The sequence below is a fragment of the Manis javanica genome, chromosome 2 (genome assembly GCF_040802235.1).
Source record: "Manis javanica isolate MJ-LG chromosome 2, MJ_LKY, whole genome shotgun sequence".
Classification (NCBI taxonomy): domain Eukaryota; kingdom Metazoa; phylum Chordata; class Mammalia; order Pholidota; family Manidae; genus Manis; species Manis javanica.
Window position 1 is genome coordinate 20,978,462 of NC_133157.1, and position 18,123 is coordinate 20,996,584.

Consider the following 18,123-nt stretch of genomic DNA (forward strand, 5'->3'; position numbering starts at 1 on the left):
ATCAAAAAACTGCCAAAGAACAAAACTCCTGGGCCAGATGCATTTACCTCGGAATTTTATCAGACATACCGGGAAGACATACTATCCATTCTCCTTGAACTTTCCCAAAAAAATAGAAGAGGAGGGAATACTCCCAAACTCATTCTATGAAGCCAACATCACCCTAATACCAAAACCAGGCAATGACCCCATCAAAAAAGAAAACTACAGACCAATATCCCTGATGAACATAGATGCAAAAATACTAAACAAAATATTAGCAAAGCGAATTCAAAAATACATCAAAAGGATCATACACCATGACCAAGTGGGATTCATCCCAGGGATGCAAGGATGGTACAACATTCAAAAATCCATCAACATCATCCACCACATCAACAAAAAGAAAGACAAAAACCACATGATCATCTCCATAGATGCTGAAAAAGCATTCAACAAAATTCAACATCCATTCATGATAAAAACTCTCAACAAAATGGGTATAGAGGGCAATTACCTCAACATTATAAAGGCCATCTATGATAAACCCACAGCCATCATCATACTGAACAGCGAGAAGCTGAAAGCTTTTCCTCTGCAATCGGGAAAAAGACAGGGATGCCCACTATCCCCACTGTTACTCAACATAGTACTGGAGGTCCTAGCCACGGCAATTAGACAAAACAAAGAAATACAAGGAATCCAGATTGGTAAAGAAGAAGTTAAACTGTCACTATTTGCAGATGACTTGATATTGTACATAAAAAACTGTAAAGACTCCACTCCGAAACTACTAGGGCTAATATTGGAATTCAGCAAAGTTGCAGGATACAAAATTAGCACACAGAAATCTGTGGCTTTCCTATACACTAACAATAAACTAATAGAAAGAGAAATCAGGAAGACAATTCCATTCACAATAGCATCAAAAAGAATAAAATACCTAGGAATAAACCTAACCAAGGAAGTGAAAGACCTATACCCTGATAACTATAAGACACTCTTAAGAGAAATTAAGGAGGTCACTCACAAATGGAAACTCATACCATGCTCCTGGCTAGGAAGAATTAATATCGTCAAAATGGGCATCCTGCCCAAAGCAATATACAGATTCAATGCAATCCCTATCAAATTACCAACAACTTTCTTCAATGCACTGAAACAAATACTTCAAAAATTCATATGGAAACACCAAAGACCCCGAATAGCAAAAGCAGTTCTGAGAAGGAAGAATAAAGTGGGGGAGATCTCACTCCCCAACTTCAAGCTCTACTACAAAGCCACAGTAATCAAGACAATTTGTTACTGGCACAAGAACAGAGCCACAGACCAATGGAACAGAATAGAGACTCCAAACATTAACCCAAACATATATGGTCAACCAATATTCAATAAAGGGCCATGGACATATAATGGGGAAATGACAGTCTCTTCAACAGATGTTGCTGGCAAAACTGGACAGCTACATCTAAGAGAATGAAACTGGATCACTGTCTAACACCATACACAAAAGTAAACTCCAAATGGGTCAAAGACCTGAATGTAAGTAATGAAACCATAAAACTCTTAGAAAAAACACAGGCAAAAATCTCTTAGACATAAACATGAGTGACCTCTTCTTGAACATATCTCCCCAGGCAAGGGAAACAAACGCAAGAATGAACAAATGGGACAATATCAGGCTGAAAAGCTTCTGTACAGCAAAGGACACCATCAATAGAACAAAAAGGTACCCTACAGTATGGGAGAATATATTCATAAATGACAGATCCAATAAAGGGTTGACATCCAAAATATATAAAGAGCTCACACAACTCAACAAACAAAAAGCAAATAACCCAATTAAAAAATGGGCAGAGGAGCTGAATAGACACTTCTCTAAAGAAGAAATTCAGATGGCCAACAGACACATGAAAAGATGCTCCACATCGCTTGTCATCAGAGAAATACAAATTAAAACCACAATGAGATATCATCTCACACCAGTAAGGATGGCTACTATCCAAAAGACAAACAACAACAAATGTTGGTGAGGTTGTGGAGAAAGGGGAACCCTCCTACACTGCTGGTGGGAATGTAGATTAGTTCAACCATTGTGGAAAGCAGTATGGAGGTTCCTCTAAATGCTCAAAATAGAAATACCATTTGACCCAGGAATTCCACTTCTAGGAATTTACCCTAACAATGCAGCACTCCAGTTTGAAAAAGACAGATGCACCCCTATGTTTATCACTGCACTATTTACAATAGCCAAGATATGGAGGGAACCTAAATGCCCATCAGTAGATGAATGGATAAAGAAGATGTGGTACATATACACAATGGAATATTACTCAGCCATAAAAAAAACAAATCCTACCATTTGCAACAACATGGATGTATCTAGAGGGTATTATGCTCAGTGAAATAAGCCACTCAGAGAAAGACAAGTACCAAATGATTTCACTCATATGTGGAGTATAAGAACAAAAGAAAACTGAAGGAACAAAACAGCAGCAGAAGCACAGAACCCAAGAATGGACTAATAGTTACCAAAGGGAAAGGGACTGGGGAGGACGGGTGGGAAGGGAGGGATAAGGGTGGGAAAAAAAGAAAGGGTGCATTATGATTAGCATGTATAGTATGGGGGGGCACGGGGAGGGCTGTGCAACAGAGAAGACAAGTAGTGATTTTACAGCATCTTACTATGTTGATGGACAGTGACTGTGAATGGGGTTGTCGGGGGGACTTGGTGAAGGGGGGAGCCTAGTAAACATAATGTCCTTCATGTAATTGTATATTAATGATAACAAAATAAAAAAAAAAACAAGATAACCACAATGAGATATCACCTCAGACCAGCTAAGATGGCCAGTATAGAAAAGACTAAGAACAACAAATGCTGGCAAGGATGTGGAGAAAGGGGAACCCTCCTGCACTGCTGGTGGGAACATAAGCTAATTCAACCACTGTGGAAAGCAATATGGAGGTTCCTTACAAAACTAAAAATAGATGTACCATTGGACCCAAGAATTCCACTCCTAGGAATTTACCCAAAGAATATAATTTCTCAGATTCAAAAAGACATATGCACCCCTATGTTTATCCTAGCACTATTTACAATAGCTAATATATGTAGGCAACCTAAGTGTCCATAAGTAGATGAATGGATAAAGAAGATGTGGTATGTATACACAATGGAATACTATTCAGCCATAAGAAAGAAACAAACTCTACAATTTGCAACAATGCATGGAGCTGGAGGACATTATGCTCAGTGAAATAAGCCAGGCAGAGAAAGACAAGTACCAAATGATTTCCCTCATTTGTGGAGTATAACAATGATGCAAAACTGAAGGAATAAAACAGCAATGGAATCACAGAGTCCAAGAAGGGACTAGCAGTTACCAAAGGGGAGTGGTGGTGGGGGAGGGTTGGCAGGGAGGGAGAAGGGGATTCAGGGGTATTATGATTGGCACACATGGTATGGGGGGATCATGGGGAAGATAGCATAGCACAGAGAAGGCGAATAGTGACTCTGTGGCATCTTACTACACTGATTGGCAGTGATTGCAATGGGGTGTGGGGGGACACAATAACAGGGGTGAATGTAGTAATAACCACATTGTTTATTTCATGTGAAACCTTCATTAAGAGTGTATATCAATAATACCTTAATAAAAGGAAGAAAAAGGAATAGTAAATATGAAAATAGCAAAATCCTAGCATTCCATTATTTGTCAGTAATTACATAATTGAACCTGAGTAGAGTTGTGAAATAGTTATGATTAAACAGTTAATTTTTAGAAATTCAATTTAAGCATAAATATTTCCAAGTTCTCATACCAATCTAGTAGCTCTTTTTGCCTTTATTTATTTATTTATTTATTTTTTTGTAGATAATTATTTTTATTGAAGGGTAGTTGACACACAGTATTACATTAGTTTCAGGTGTACAACACAGTGATTCAACATTTATATACATGATAATTCTAGGTACCAGCTATCACCATACCAAGTTGTTACAATATTTTGACTATATTCCTTATGCTATACATTACATCCTGGTTACTTATTTATTTTACAATTGGAAGTGTGTACTTTTTTTTTTTTTGTGAGGGCATCTCTCCTATTTATTGATCAAATGGTTGTTAAAAACAATAAAATTCTGTATAGGGGAGTCAATGGTCAATGCACAATCATTAATCCACCCCAAGCCTAATTTTCGTTAGTCTCCAATCTTCTGAAGCATAACAAACAAGTTCTTACATGGAGAACAAATTCTTACATAGTGAATAAGTTACATGGTGAACAGTACAAGGGCAGTCATCACAGAAACTTTTGGTTTTGATCAGGCATTATGAACTATAAACAATCAGTCCAAATATGAATATTAGTTTTATTTTTATACTTGATTTATATGTGGACACCACATTTCTCTCTTTATTATTATTATTTTTAATGAAATGCTGAAGTGGTAGGTAGATGCAAGATAAAGGTAGAAAACATAGTTTAGTGTTGTAAGAGAGCAAATGTAGATGATCAGGTGTGTGTCTGTAGACTAAGTGTTAATCCAAGCTAGACAAGGGCAATAAAACATCCACAGATGCAGCAAATTTCTCTCAGAAGAGAGGGGGTAGAGGTTCTAAGCCTCACCTCTGTTGATCCCCAATTTCTCACCTGATGGCCCCCCTGGGACTGTGCCTGTCTTAGGTTGTTCCTCCCTTGAGGAATCTTACCCGTCTCTGGCTAACCAGTCATCTTCTGCGCCATACAGGGAAATGTAAAGTTGGTAAGTGAGAGAGAAGCCTTATTGTTTGAAAAGGTTAGTTTTTTACTTCTTTGCATATTTATGCCCTGTGGCTTCTATGCCCAGCATTTGTCTTGAGGTATCTTTACCACTTGGAAGAATTATGATACACGGTAAATTCGATATGAGGCACGAATTATATTTAAGGGTTGTAATTAGGAAGGAAGAAGAAAAGCTATAGAAGTAGCAGGCGGAAGAAAACATGGGAAGATTGATTATTTCTTTGACATATCTTCTTGTAGAGTAACTTAAGCATGTATAGGTTTTAAACTACTAATTAAATTATGCACACACATTAACATAATAGGAGTACAGTTACATAACCAAAGCATACCTATAATTACCAGCCATCTCCAGTGAAACTAAGAAAACCAGTTAGGCACCTTAGGCATTCGTGAAAACTTATCTATGATATGGTGGATATTGTCCAGCTGAACTTGAACAGTCTGAGAGAAATCAGACAAATTAAAACAGCCCATTCCTAGGGACTGTTCACATCCCATATGTTCTTTTAACAGTAAATAGTCTGTAGTTGTAAGATTTTGGAGCGCTACAATTTGCGCTTTTCCTAATTCTTGGTTGAGTTCCAACAGTATAGATCCAGTCAAATTTGTTGTTTTACTGTATGCACAGGCCAGCTTAGATATCTCCTTCTTCATTCCCATGGCAAGTCCAGGAACTGGTGGGATGAGTGCATCTACACCTGTAGCAGCGCATGGATCTTTGTTGGGTTTTTTGATGATCATCTTCTGGCATGAGTCTTCCAGATCACTACTTGTCTTCTCTGTGTTGTACAGCCCTCCCCTTTCTTCCCCCCCTCATGCATGCTAATCTTAATACCCCCCTTCTTCTTCCCCCCCTTATCCCTCCCTACCCACCCATCCTCCCCAGTCCTTTTCCCTTTGGTTCCTGTTAGTCCATTCTTGAGTTCTGTGATTCTGCTGCTGTTTTGTTCCTTCAGTTTTTCCTTTGTTTTATACTCCAAAGATGAGTGAAATCATTTAGTATTTCTCTTTCTCTGCTTGGCTTATGTTGCTGAGCATAATACCCTCCAGCTCCATCTATGTTTCTGCAAATGGTAGGATTTGCCCTTTTCTTATGGCTGAGTAGTATTCCATTGTGTATATGTACCACATCTTCTTTATCCATTCATCTACTGATGGGCATTTAGGTTCCCTCCATATCTTGGCTATTGTAAATAGTGCAGTGATAAACATAGGGATGCATCTGTCTTTTTCAAACTGGAGTGCTGCATTGTTAGGGTAAATTCCTAGAAGTGGAATTCCTGGGTCAAATGGTATTTCTATTTTGAGCATTTAGAGGAACCTCCATACTGCTTTCCACAATGGTTGAACTAATCTACATTCCCACCAGCAGTGTAGGAGGGTTCCCCTTTCTCCACAACCTCGCCAACATTTGTTGTTGTTTGTCTTTTGGATGGCAGCCATCCTTACTGGTGTGAGGTGATACCTCATTGTAGTCTTAATTTGCATTTCTCTGATAATTAGTGGTGTGGAGCATCTTTTCATGTGTCTGTTGGTCATCTGTATTTCTTTTTTAGAGAACTGTCTGTTCAGTTCCTCTGCCCATTTTTTTAATTGGGTTATTTGTTTTTTGTTTGTTGAGGCGTGTGAGCTCTTTATATATTCTGGATGTCAAGCCTTTATCGGATCTGTCATTTTCAAATATATTCTCCCATACTGTAGGGTTCCTTTTTATTCTATTGATGGTATCTTTTTCTGTACAGAAGCTTTTCAGCTTAATATAGTCCCACTTGTTCATTTTTGCTGTTGTTTTCCTTGCCCGGGGAGATATGTTCAAAAAGAGGTCACTCATGTTTATGTCTAAGAGGTTTTTGCCTATGTTTTTTTCCACGAGTTTAATGTTTTCATGACTTACATTCAGGTCCGTGATCCATTTTGAGTTTACTTTTGTATATGGGGTTAGACAATGGTCCAGTTTCATTCTCCTACATGTAGCTGTCCAGTTTTGCCAGCACCATCTGTTGAAGAGACTGTCATTTTGCCATTGTATGTCCATGGCTCCTTTATCAAATATTAATTGACCATATATGTCTGGGTTAATGTCTGGATTCTCTAGTCTGTTCCATTGGTCGGTGGCTCTGTTCTTGTGCCAGTACCAAATTGTCTTGATTACTATGGCTTTATAGTAGAGCTTGAAGTTGGGGAGTGAGATCGCCCATACTTTATTCTTCTTTCTCAGGATTGCTTTGGCTATTCGGGGTCTTTGGTGTTTCCATATGAATTTTTGAAGTATTTGTTCCAGCTCATTGAAGAATGTTGCTGGTAGTTTCATAGGGATTGCATCAAATCTGTATATTGCTTTGGGCAGGATGGCCATTTTGATGATATTAATTCTTCCTAGCCACGATTATGGGGTAAGTTTCCATCTGTTAGTGTCCCCTTTAATTTCTCTTAAGAGTGACGTAGTTTTCAGAGTATAAGTCTTTCACTTCTTTGGTTAGGTTTATTCCTAGGTATTTTTTTTTTATGCAATTGTGAATGGAGTTGTTTTCCTGATTTCTCTCTCTGTTGGTTCATTGTTAGTGTATAGGAAAGCCGCAGATTTCTGTGTGTTGACTTTGTATCCTGCAACTTTGCTGTATTCCGATATCAGTTCTAGTAGTTTTGGGGTGGAGTCTTTAGGGTTTTTTATGTATAGTATCATGTCATCTGCAAATAGTGACAGTTTAACTTCTTCTTTACCAATTGGATTCCTTGTATTTCTTTGTTTTGTCTAATTGTCGTGGCTAGGACCTCCAGTACTATGTTAAATAACAGTGGGGAGAGTAGGCATCCCTGTCTAGTTCCTGATGTCAGAGGAAAAGCTTTCAGCTTCTCGCTGTTCAGTATGATGATGGCTGTGGGTTTATCATAGATGGCCTTTATTATGTTGAGGTAATTGCCCTCTATTCCCATATTGCTGAGAGTTTTTATCATGAATGGATGTTGAACTTTGTCAAATGCTTTTTCAGCATCTATGGAGATGATCATGTGGTTTTTGTGTTTCTTTTTGTTGATGTGGTAGATGATGTTGATGGACTTTCGAATGTTGTACCATCCTTGCATCCCTGGGATGAATCCCACTTGGTCATGGTGTACGATCCTTTTGATCTATTTTTGAATTCAGTTTGCTAATATTTTGTTGAGTATTTTTACATCTATGTTCATCAAGGATATTGGTCTGTAGTTTTCTTTATTGGTGGGGTCTTTGCCTGGTTTGGGTATTAGAGTGATTTTAGCTTCATAGAATGAGTTTGGGAGTATCGCCTCCTCTTCTATTTTTTGGAAAACTTTAAGGAGAATGGGTATTATGTCTTCCGTGTATGTCTGAAAAAATTCTGAGGTGAATCCATCTGGCCTGGGGGTTTTGTTCTTTGGCAGTTTTTTGATTACCACTTCAATTTCGTTGCTGGTAATTGGTCTGCTTAGATTTTCTGTTTCTTTCTGGGTCAGTCTTGGAAGGTTGTAGTTTTCTAGGAAGTTGCCCATTTCTCCTAGGTTTCCCAGCTTGTTAGCATGTAGTTTTTCATAGTACTCACTAATAATTCTTTGTATTTCTGTGGGTCTGTCATGATTTTTCCTTTCTCGTTTCTGATTCTGTTGATTTGTGTTGACTCTCTTTTCCTCTTAATAAGTCTGGCTAGAGGCTTATCTATTCTGATTATTTTCTTGAAGAACCAGCTCTTGGTTTCATTGATTTTTGCTATTGTTTTATTGTTCTCAATTTTATTTATTTCTTCTCTGATCTTTATGATGTCCCTCCTTCTGCTGACCTTAGGCCTCATTTGTTCTTCTTTTTCTGATTTCGATAATTGTGACATTAGTCCATTTATTTTGGATTGATCTTCCTTTTTTAAATATGCCTGGATTGCTATATACTTTCCTCTTAAGACTGCTTTTGCTGTATCCCACAGTAGTTGGGGCTTAGTGTTGTTGTTGTCATTTGTTTCCATATATTGCTGGATCTCCATTTTGATTTGGTCATTGACCCACTGATTATTTAGGAGCGTGTTGTTAAGCCTCCATGTATTTGTGAGCTGTTTTGCTTTCTTTGTACAGTTTATTTCTAGTTTTATGCCTTTGTGGTCTGAAAAGTTGGTTGGTAGGATTTCAATCTTTTGGAATTTACTGTGGCTCTTTTTGTGGCCTAGTATGTGGTCTATTCTGGAGAATGTTCCATGTGCACTTGAGAAGAATGTGTATCCTGTTGCTTTTGGATGTAGAGTTCTGTAGATGTCTATTAGGTCCATGTGTTCTAGTGTGTTGTTCAGTGCCTCTGTGTCCGTACTTATTTTCTGTCTGGTGGATCTGTCTTTTGGAGTGAGTGGTGTGTTGAAGTCTCCCACAATGAATGCATTGCATTCTATTTCCTCCTTTAATTCTGTTAGTATTTGTTTCAGGTATGTTTGTGCTTCTGTATTGGGTGCATATATATTTATAATGGTTATATCCTCTTGTTGGACTGAGCCCTTTATCATTATGTAACATCCTTCTTTGTCTTTTGTTACTTTCTTTATTTTGAAGTCTGTTTTGTCTGATAATAGAGTTGCAACACCTGCTTTCTTCTCTCTGTTGTTTGCATGAAATATCTTTATCCATCCCTTGACTTTAAGTCTGTGCATGTCTTTGGGTTTGAGGTGAGTCTCTTGTAAGCAGCGTATGGGTAGATCTTTCTTTTTTATCCATTTTATTGCTCTGTGTCTTTTGATTGGTGCATTCAGTCCATTTACATTTAGGATGATTATTGAGAGGTATGAACTTATTGCCATTGCAGGCTTTAAGTTAGTGGTCACCAACGGTTCCTGGTTAGCTTCTTTACTATCTTACTGTCTAACTTAACTCGCTTGTTGAGCTATTATAAACACGGTCTAATGATTCTTTATTTCTCTCCCTTCTTATTACTCCTCCTCCCTTCTTCATATGTTGGGTGTTTTGTTCTGTGCTCTTTTTAGGAGTGCTCCCATCTAGAGCAGTCCCTGTAGGATGCCCTGTAGAGGTGGTTTGTGGGAGGCAAATTCCCTCAACTTTTGCTTGTCTGGGAATTATTTAATCCCTCCTTCATATTTAAATGATGTCCGTGCTGGATACAGTAGTCTTGGTTCGAGGCCCTTCTGTTTCATTGCAATAAGTATATCATGCCATTCTCTTCTGGCCTGTAGGATTTCTGTTGAGAAGTCTGATGATAGCCTGATGGGTTTTCCTTTGTAGGTGACCTTTTTTTTCTCTCTGGCTGCCTTTAATATTTTGTCCTTGTCTTTGATCTTTGCCATTTTAATTATTATGTGTCTTGGTGTTGCCCTCTTTGGATCCCTTGTCATGGGAGTTCTGTGTACCTCTGTGTTCTGAGAGGCCATTTCCTCTCCTAGTTTGGGGAATTTTTCAGCAATTATTTCTTCAAAGAGACTTTCTATCCCTTTTTCTGTCTCTTCTTCTTCTGGTACCCCTATAATGCGGATATTGTTCCATTTTGATTGGTCACTCAGCTCTCTTAGAATTCTTTCATTCCTGGAGATCCTTTTATCTCTCTCTGCATCAGCTTCTCTGCGTTCCTGTTCTCTGTTTTCTAGTCCATTAATGGTCTCTTGCATCTCGTCCATTCTGTTTTGAAGTCCTTCCAGAGGTTGTTTTATTTCTGTATTCTCCTTCCTTAGTTGTTGCATATTTCTCTGCAAGTCCATCAGCATGGTTATGACTTTTGTTTTGAATTCTTTTTCAGGAAGAGTGGTTAAACCTATCTCCCCAGGTTCCTTCTCAGGGGAAGATGTAGCAGATGCCAAAGCTGTCTGGGTTAGTCTTGTCTGGATCACATTTTTTTGCCTTTTCATGTTGACAGGTGCTATTGACTGTCAGGTGGGAGGGCCAAAGTTTTCACTTGCTACTGGCCCTTCTTTACTGGGACAACTTCGAACCCTAGTCGCTTGTGTTGGGTAATTGCGTGTAGACTGGGTCTTTGTGTCTTGCCCAGCTGATATAGAGGAATTTCCCTTTCTTTGGGCGTGGTCTGCCTGAGGCTGTTTCTCTGCTTTCGCCGCGCCCAGAGGGGTAATGGACCGGGGTGGGGTGGGGTGGGGGGGGGGTGGCTGTTTGGCTGTTTACCTCCGTGAGGGGTCTCAGAGCTATTGCCCACGGGGTTAGTGCGCCCAGTTTTCCCTGTAATTTCCAGCCACTGGGCTGTGACCTGTGTTGTATCCATCCAGCTGTTATGTCCCTGTGTCTTTAAGACTTTCAAAAAGCACTCACTTTTCTTTGTCACAGGGGCATCAGCTTCAGAACCCACTCAGAGGTCTTGCTGCCATATTTCCCTAGTTTCCAGCCCTCCTCGCATGCACTGTGTCTGCGCTCTGGTGCAGGTGGCTGCGGCTGGGTGTTTAGCAGTCCTGGGCTCCATCTCCCTCCCACTGGGAGCTGGGGGGAGGTGTGCTTGGGTCCCGCCGGGCCGGTGGTTGTATCTCACCGCTTTCACCAGGCGCTGGGCTCTCACACGTGTGCATGTAGTCTGGCTGTTTTCCTGTGTCTTCTGGTCTCTCTTTTAGGATTAGTTGTATTTGTTGTATTTTCAAAAATATATATGTTTTTGGGAGGAGATTCCCACTCTCCTACTCACGCCGCCATGTTGGCCTTTTGCTTTTATTTTTAAAGGTACTCAAATCATGAAGCCATAAAAAAAGGATGAAGCTCTTTATGTTCTAACATGAAATGATCTTCAATATATTAAGTGAAAAGTGGAAGTTGTAACACTGAGCATGCACTATACTACCATTTGTGTAAAACTAGGGGAAATTAATATTTACATGTATTTGTTTATAAATGAATAAAATATGTCTGGAAGGATACCAAGAAATTATAACATTGGTTATGTCAAGGGAGGAAAATGGTGGTAATGAGGTGGGAATGGAAATTTTCACTGTATACCTTTTAGTATGTTTTGAATTTTGAGCCATGTGATTCTTCTACCAATTCAAAAAAAATAAAATCATAAAACATAAATAAAATATTCATATATATTAAGTCACAGAACTTTTTTATATGCCTAAATAGTACATAGTACTACCAGCTAGTATAGGTATAATTAATGTTGATGTTATATGTATTTGTGTGCAATTTCCTCCTAACGAGGTCATGTCTGCTCTACTCACAGCCTGTCATTTGATAAAACCAAAAGGATGCAAAAAGCCAGTGTAACCCAGAAAAAGGGGGAATGTAGCTATAGTAAAAATGGCTTCCATATATTTATTTTTATGAGATCTCTCTGAAAACATTTTCAGATTGCCAGAGTCAGTTCTGGTTGATAGAAGTTCTCCCTCTACTCTTCATAAGGCTTTCCTGAAACTATAGTCTGTTAGATACCCCAAGCATGGTCCATCCTAATCAAACAGTGATCGTACAGAGTTTACAAAGAACTCCAGAGAACTAAAGAAATCTTGAGGTATATAACTAAGTCCCCTAAAACGTTTCTCAGTAAAATTTATCATTAGATAAAGCAATTGTCATTTGAAGGAGGCGAAGTCTAATGAATTTTTTGCATGAGTGATTAGACTGACTATGAACTTGAAGATCCTTCCCACTTTTGTGATTGTATGAATCTTTACTGCCAAAAAAATTTCTTTCCCTCCTGGCTGTACTTTTTTTCCAGGCATCTCAAATTGAGGGTCAGGTGCAATGGCAAAAATTTTAATCTGCTAGAGTGAGTAGAATAAAATGGATCACTTCCAAAAGACCACTGGCTGATTATTCCTTCAACTCTTTTCTAGGAAGAGATGTACTTACTTGATTTTCCATGTATTAACCCATTGGTGGCTCAGCTCATGTTGAATAAAGGACCTTCACTACACTGGATATTATTAGCAACTCTTTGTCAACTCCAGGAACTCCTACCTGAAGTTCCAGAAAAAGTGCTAAAGGTTAGTTATTTGAGATCCATATTCTTGTATGAGTTCATTTCCTTTCCATTTGAGGGTCTATTTTTACCATAAGAGTTTTCAAAATGAGAGGATCCAAGTGTAATTGTATTGGGCTTCACATAGCAAAGAAATAATTTACTTGAACTGAATTTCATGTATAATTCTCACTGGCTGTCAATCACATACATTTTAAGTCTATCTTATATAGATAATTCAATAGTCAGTTTATCACACTTTAAATCTTTTTGAAATATTAATGTGCCTACAAGTATTCAATTATATACTCTATTCATACGTGCTTAACATTATCTCTTCCAAGCAATTCTGACACCCTTCATTATTGTAGTAAGGAGAGTTTTAGCCTTATTGGTAAAAATTTTAAACTTTGGTCAAGGAAATGGTATTCACATATAACTTGTTTAACTAAAAATTCTACTATAAGTGACTAGAAAATAGATGCAAATTACAATAAGTTTTTCCTTTAATGGAACCTAAATATATTATGTTCTTATTGCATGGATCAGTATAATACCTAAGTATGGACTACTTATTTATATTTGCCTCTGTCTATTTAGATAAACATCATTACTTATATTTACTTGATTAATGTTTATATTGTATTTGTATTTTATTGTTTTAAAAAATTTTTAGGATTTTTGTAGCATCACTTCCTTATTCAAGATTAATTCTTCTTCAATAACAAAATCACCTCAAATGTCATCACCTCAGGAAAGTAGGACTCAGACTAGTACCTTTACTTCTCAGAATTCAGCTTCTGGTTTTTCGAACTCTGCCATTCAAGAACAAAATGACTATTTCCAGTATTCAGACTTAGGAGGGACAGTGCATGAAGATACAAATACCACTTCAAAGTACAACTCTTCCCTTATGGAACTCAGAGAAATGCCAGGCATTTTACCACCTGTGACTTCTTACAATCAGATTAACCACCAGGAAGACTCCAGTTGTAACCGTATCATAGTGCAGAATAATCTTTTCCTAAGAAATACAGAATCAAGAAATGCAAAAGGTAACTCCTTTCTAAACAAGAATGAGCCACTGACAGATGTATTTTCTTTGGGTCTAACACAAATGAATTGTGAAACCATAATATCACCAATTGATACTCAGAAGAAATTTGCCCCTAATTTTAAAAACTGTCAGAAAAAGGGAACATTTGAAGCAAAAGGACCTATAAATAAAGAAGTATCTGCCCCTATCTTTTCATTAGAGGGCTCACAATCTCCTCTTCACTGGAACTTCAAGAAAAATGTGTGGGAACAACAGAATCACTTATTCAATTTACAGTATGGCGCAAAGCAGACTACAAGTGACAAACGGTACTCTCAGAAAGATAACTTATTCACTAATCAGCAAAAATGTCTATCAGTTGATTCAGACAGCTTCATACATGAAAGTTCAAGTGCTGGGACTGAAAAGACTTTCTGTAGAGAATTACCGTCTGTCCCCAGTTTGGATCTATTTTGTGCTTCTGATTCTAACATAAATCAAAAAGAATTCAACAGTCTTTATTTCCACCAAAAAGCTGGAAAAAGTTTAGGACAGAAAAGGCCCTCTGAATCTTCATCTGACTCAGGAGACAAGAAATCATTAACAGGTAACACCATCCAATAGTTGATAAAACTATGCTTAAATATAGTTTTAAAATATATAATCATCTCAGAAAAAAAATTTTAAGATGCTTAATTACTACACTTTAATTTCAAACAGAAAATCAAAATCCTAATTATAGACTTCTAAGAAAATAAATGCAAATAAAATATATCAAATTATTGTACCTTTAGATGAGGTAAGTTAATCAAATTATTGTACCTTTAGATGAGTGAAGCATTCAAGTTAAGTTAAAAATAAAAACACAGAACAAATCTAAGTACAGCAGAAGACTAAAATTAACAAAGACTAAAAAGAAAAATCGGTGAATTAGAAAATTAGCCTCTTTGTTAGGCAGAGATATTTAATGACCTAACATTTATTAAGAGCTTATTATTTACCAGGTGACATTCTAGGCCTTTTATGTAGGTTATTTTATTCTGACATTGAACAAATACTACCTATTAGCTCTATTTTACAATTGATGTTTCCAAACATTTAATCATATCAATTTTTAAAAGGACAATTTAATTTTCTCATTTCTGGTAATTAGACCTTTTCTTTCTGTGTCATTTCTTACTGCTTTGGCTTGAGCCTCTAGAACAAAATATCAAGTTCTAATGGTCTTACATATGTAGCCTTAACATTAAGGAGAGTACAAGGGAGGGAAGAAGCTTAAGTTTCAAAACTCCTCTTTTTGCGTGACCCTTTGTGCGACCTGAGAGGGGCTCAAAAAACCTTGCATTCCCAAACTGTATAAGCTCCAGAACTCACAAACTTGGATTTGGTCCAATTTAATGATCATAACTTGTTTTGTTCCTTATTTTAATGGGAAGTATTCTAACCACAGCTTTGTAAGAACTTTCATGAGGAATAGATGCTGAATTTTATGCAAATTCTTTTTAACACCTATTGGGGAAAATCAAATATGTTTTCTCCATCGACCTATTAGTGTCAAGGATTATATTTACAGGTTTAACTAATATTAAATCATTTTTGCCATTCCTGTAATAAATCGAATTGGTTTTTGAGGAGTGATTCTTTGAATAGGCTGTTGGATTTGATCGCTAATATTTATTTATGATTTTCATCTCTACTTTCATGATGAAATTAACCTGTTGTTTATTTGTTCTCAGTCATATTTTCATATGAAAGTTATTCCTGCTTCATAAGTGAACTGGAGAAAAGTTCCATCTTTTTTCCATCCTGGAATAAGCTAAGCATGCATATGACTATATATATCCTTGAACACAGGGCACTCAGTGTACAAGATAATCCTCCCACTTTTCAATAAAGATCTCATAAATAAATAAATGTTAATATTTAAGCTGTTAGGGATATAGACGGACTAGCCAAATGTCTACCTACATTTTAATTCATTAACTTAGTTATAAATATATTTTTGATCATATGTAAATAATGTTGGCTTAGATATACTGCTTTTTTTCACTTTCCAACAGTTCACATGAATCTTTGATGTTAGCATCTTCATAATCACAATGGCAACATTTACTGGTTTTCTTAGCACATCATTACCTCCAGATACATTGTTTAAGATATAATACTTCCAGAATGCATACTGATACAATGAGTACCCTAGAAAACTTAACCTAGAAAACTTAACCTTGGCATAACCTCAAAATAATTTTCCATTTGTCCTGTAGGTGTGTATTTGTGATCTCTATAAAATTACCTACTGTATTGCTTTATTAATTTGCTTATGATGGCATTCAACTCTTGCAATTATGAGATTATGTCCCCAGGAAGGTTCACAAAACTTAAAAAAAAATTTTTACCTCCTTTTTTGCTGATTTAATCTATCGACCTCTGTAAGTATCCAAATCTAGGGCTTTTCAGGTTAATATGTCATATATAATACAGTCATATAAGGTGAGTCCACACATGATCACCATCTATCATTTATCGAGCTCAGGGTAAATTCAATAACATTACAGATATGGATTAAGGAGCATGCTTAATGGGGGAAAAACTAAAATCAAGAGTCCTAAATCCAGGGAGATTTAATTATTGGTGCAAGGAAAAAGCATACAAATATGTGTACATAATATTAATTAGCCCTAGACCATTAGGTACAGGTACATTTATACTAAATAATGTAATTTTTAATAGTCACTATTTTATTCCAATTTGGAAATTGTAGCACTTTGTAGATAGATGATGAACAAACAGGATCCACTTGAAAAGCTGGGGGAAAAAATAGCTGCACTTGATTATTATCAGCAATAAAATAGTCTTTTTTCTCCTTTTAACAGATTTCATGCACTCTCAACTACCACAATTCAAAAAAAGACGTCTAGTGTATGAAAAAGTCCCTGGTAGAGCTGATGGACAAACTCGTCTGAGGTTTTTTTGAAAAAGAGAAACAGTGTTGCACACCACATTCCACTGTTTTTGATGATCACCCAGTAACAAAATGATTTAAATTTACTCATACATTAAAGAAAATGTAATCATTCTTAGATGTTCGCCCATTTCTATATTAAATTTTCATAATGTATATTCCATCCAGTTTGCTTTTTTGTAAGTCCAATATCCAAATTAGCATAGTTGTGATAAGATGCAAAGAGCCCACAGATTCACCTTGAAATGAAAGGAGTGACACACAGCAGCAATTCACCGGAGAATTCCGCTTTATTAGGGAGAGGTGCTGGGTTATATAGGAAGGGGCATGAGCTGATTGAGGTGTCACTTCTACGGGGCTGGTGGCTATTGGCTAGGTGCTGGTATTAGGGGGGGCGAGGGGTGAGTTTGCCATCTTATGGGTGGGGGCCCTTCATTCCCCCCTTTCTCCTCTATGGGGTTGTGGACGTTGCTTTCTCTCTGACTGCTTCCTGCTGAACAGGGATGGAAAAGGGAGTAAGGGCTTGAGGATTGGGAGGAAAGGGTTGATAGGACTCCCCACAGTAAGGATGAGTAGATGTGGACTTCTTCAGGTTGGAAATCAATGAAGGTTCCCTGTAACCATAGGTCGAGGACTTGTTGATTCCAATGGTGCCAAGAGGATACGGGTGCCAGACATCTGCAGCCATTGTTTCCAGGAACAGTTTCTAGTGGAGAGAGGGGTCCATCTCAGCGTGTGGTGAGGAGGTTACGTGAGGGTGAGGGATCTTCTGTGGCTAAAAGCTGGTAGTTCCTGAGTAAAAGCTGGTTGAAAGTTCGATTAGAGATTTTTCCGACTTGGGATTTTGATGAACTTTATTATACAGGGTAAGAAGAGACAGGCAAGAAGAATGATTATTGTGGGGCCTGCAATGGGCCAGAGCCAGGTAAGGAGGGGCTTTGTTAGTACTGAAGAGAATGGGTTGGAATTGGAAGCAGAGTGGAGGCTGGAGGCAAGGTCTGTGAGTTTGGTGATGTCAGTTTCTACAATGCCAGATTCGTTGATGTAATAGCAGCACTCTTCCCGGAGGAAGACGCAGGTGCCGCCCTTTTCGGCTGTAAGCAGATCTAAGGCCCACTGGTTTTGAAGGGTGACCTTAGCTAGCAAAGTGACCTGTCTTTGGAGAGAGGCCAGGGAATCATTGGCAGTGGATGTCAGGGCCCCCTCAAGTTTAGCGTTGAGATTTCTAATTGCCCACAGAGAGTGACCCAAGGCTCCCCTTGAAAATCTTGCCCCAATGGCTGAGGTGGCTAGGGAAATACCGACTATAATGGGAAGGAAAGCAGCCCTTCTTGTGCGCAAGGGCAGAGGTTGGAGCTCAAGGAATTCTGCCATGCTGTAAAGTGTAAGCTGTGGGATTAGGGTGACGAGAACGCAGGGTGTGCTGGAGTTGGGAGGCAGTGAGTTGAAAGACTGCCA

At 37.9% G+C, this 18,123-nt stretch overlaps 1 protein-coding gene across 6 annotated transcripts in view; it reads left to right on the plus strand.

Annotated features, from left to right (window-relative positions):
* Positions 1–16,821, plus strand: part of SHOC1 (shortage in chiasmata 1) — a 99,464-nt gene extending 82,643 nt beyond the window's left edge. For all 6 annotated transcript variants that reach the window (XM_073226215.1, XM_073226246.1, XM_073226253.1 and 3 more), the window contains 3 exons: positions 12,543–12,692; positions 13,344–14,310; positions 16,577–16,821. In XM_073226215.1, coding sequence (XP_073082316.1) covers positions 12,543–12,692; positions 13,344–14,310; positions 16,577–16,677 — 1,218 coding nt within the window. In that variant the 3' untranslated portion in view covers positions 16,678–16,821. The remainder of the gene's footprint in view (positions 1–12,542; positions 12,693–13,343; positions 14,311–16,576) is intronic.
* Positions 16,822–18,123: the final 1,302 nt, after the last annotated feature.